Source organism: Panthera uncia (genome assembly GCF_023721935.1).
Source record: "Panthera uncia isolate 11264 chromosome B3 unlocalized genomic scaffold, Puncia_PCG_1.0 HiC_scaffold_1, whole genome shotgun sequence".
NCBI lineage: Eukaryota > Metazoa > Chordata > Mammalia > Carnivora > Felidae > Panthera > Panthera uncia.
Window position 1 is genome coordinate 8,312,036 of NW_026057582.1, and position 1,518 is coordinate 8,313,553.

General features: G+C 70.0%; 1 protein-coding gene across 1 annotated transcript; it reads left to right on the forward strand.

Moving 5' to 3' along the window:
- The first annotated feature begins 288 nt into the window (after positions 1-288).
- Positions 289-951, forward strand: LOC125909074 (proline-rich protein 2-like). Its single transcript, XM_049611979.1, has one exon. It carries the CDS (start codon positions 289-291, stop codon positions 949-951), a length of 663 nt encoding a protein of 220 aa, XP_049467936.1.
- The last annotated feature ends 567 nt before the right edge of the window (positions 952-1,518 follow it).

Below are 1,518 nucleotides of genomic sequence, written 5' to 3' on the forward strand. Positions count from 1 at the left end.
CAAAAAAAAAAGGATAAAATGATCTTGGCGCTCTCGCGCTTGGCTGGTCACCGAGGGGGTCTCGCCGCCTTCCTCGGCTACAGAGGCTGTGGTCTCCACTCAAAGGGGAGAAAGTGAGTTGAGTGGGGGAAGCGCCCCAAGTCACAGGCAAGTTGCAGATAAATCTGCGCCTCGGGAAGATGTGGAATGGAGAACAGCGAGGTTGCCCACCCACCCAGGTCCGCGCGGATCCAGGCTGCACCGCCTTGGGTGCGTCCTGGGGACTGGAGCGGCGACGGCAGATAGGGCATGGGCAGGGAGGGGTCGACTCGCACCGCCCTGGCCCCTGGCAGTCCGGAACGAGGTCGGCCGGGCGCGCTCCGGGCGCACGGCCAGCCCCACCCCCGGGCGCCGCGCTCCCGCCTCCGACGAGAAAAGCCAGGTGGGGATGCCCGGCTCGGGACAAAGGATCTGGACGTAGATCCCCGGCGGGCGCCACCGCCCGGCTGGAATCCTCCCGGCGCGTCCAGCCCCTGGCCCCGAGCCTCCCCAAACTTCGTAGCCCGGGGCGCGCGGGGAAGGCGCCCCGTTACCTGCGCGGCCATAAAGGACAGATCCATGGTGTCGCCGGTGTCGCTGCCGCCGCCCGCACTGGAGTCCTCGCTGCCGCCGCCGCCTTTGCGGGTCCAGCCGCCTGCACCGCTGGCCGCGAGCGGGCCGAGCAGCGAGCAGGGACCCCGCACCCCGCCGCGCCGCCCACCTCAGCAGCCCCGGCGTCGCGGCCTCGGCAGCCTCCGCGCTCCGCGCTCGGGACCGAGACCCGGCCGAGGCGGGGGGCGGGGCGGGGCGGGGCTCGGGGGCCCGGGAGCCCCTCCACGTGACCGCTCCCAGCCCCACCCCAAGGGCGGGGCCAGACGGAACCCCCGCGCGCCCAAGAGCCTCTCCCGCGTGGGGGCCGCAGGCGGAAGCTGAGGCCGGAGGTCGCCCGGCTGGCGGGAGCGGGACCTCGAGTACGACGCTGTAGGCGCCCCTTGGGGCTGGCGTGTGTTGCTCGGGGGCTTGAGGGTCAGGGTCAGCGTGACCCAGCTTTCTGTGCCAGCTCTGCGCCCCGCGTCGGCTGTGCCTCCGCAAAAGGAGGTTTCCATCCTGGCCGGGGCTGTTCTTTCTTGCCCCTGCCTCGCCTCCCTTTCCTGAGCAGACCTTCTGGGTTCCATAAAAGTCGTGAGAGCGGACAGCCGTGGTCATTAACCCCTCGCTGGAAGGGGGGCGGTGATGAAGCTTGGAGACACCTGCAAGGGGTGCACCTCGCGCCCCTGCATCCTCGCGGCTCCGTGAAGACAGTGCTCCCGGGGGGCGGCGTCTCACCTGGAAGGTTCTCTGCAGACCAAGGGTTTGGGCAGTTACCCGCCTGGCGAGCCTGGCCTTGCTGGGGGAGAGGTGGCGGGCGCCCTGACCTCTCCCAGGACTCGGCTCTGAAGAAAAACGGGACAGGAGGTGAGCGGATGTTGGATGGACCGCCGTCTCGTGGCGTGTTTTGGT

Bases quoted from the DNA above. Each gene is read 5' to 3' on its own strand.
- LOC125909074 (XM_049611979.1), top strand. From the start codon at position 289: ATGGGCAGGGAGGGGTCGACTCGCACCGCCCTGGCCCCTGGCAGTCCG.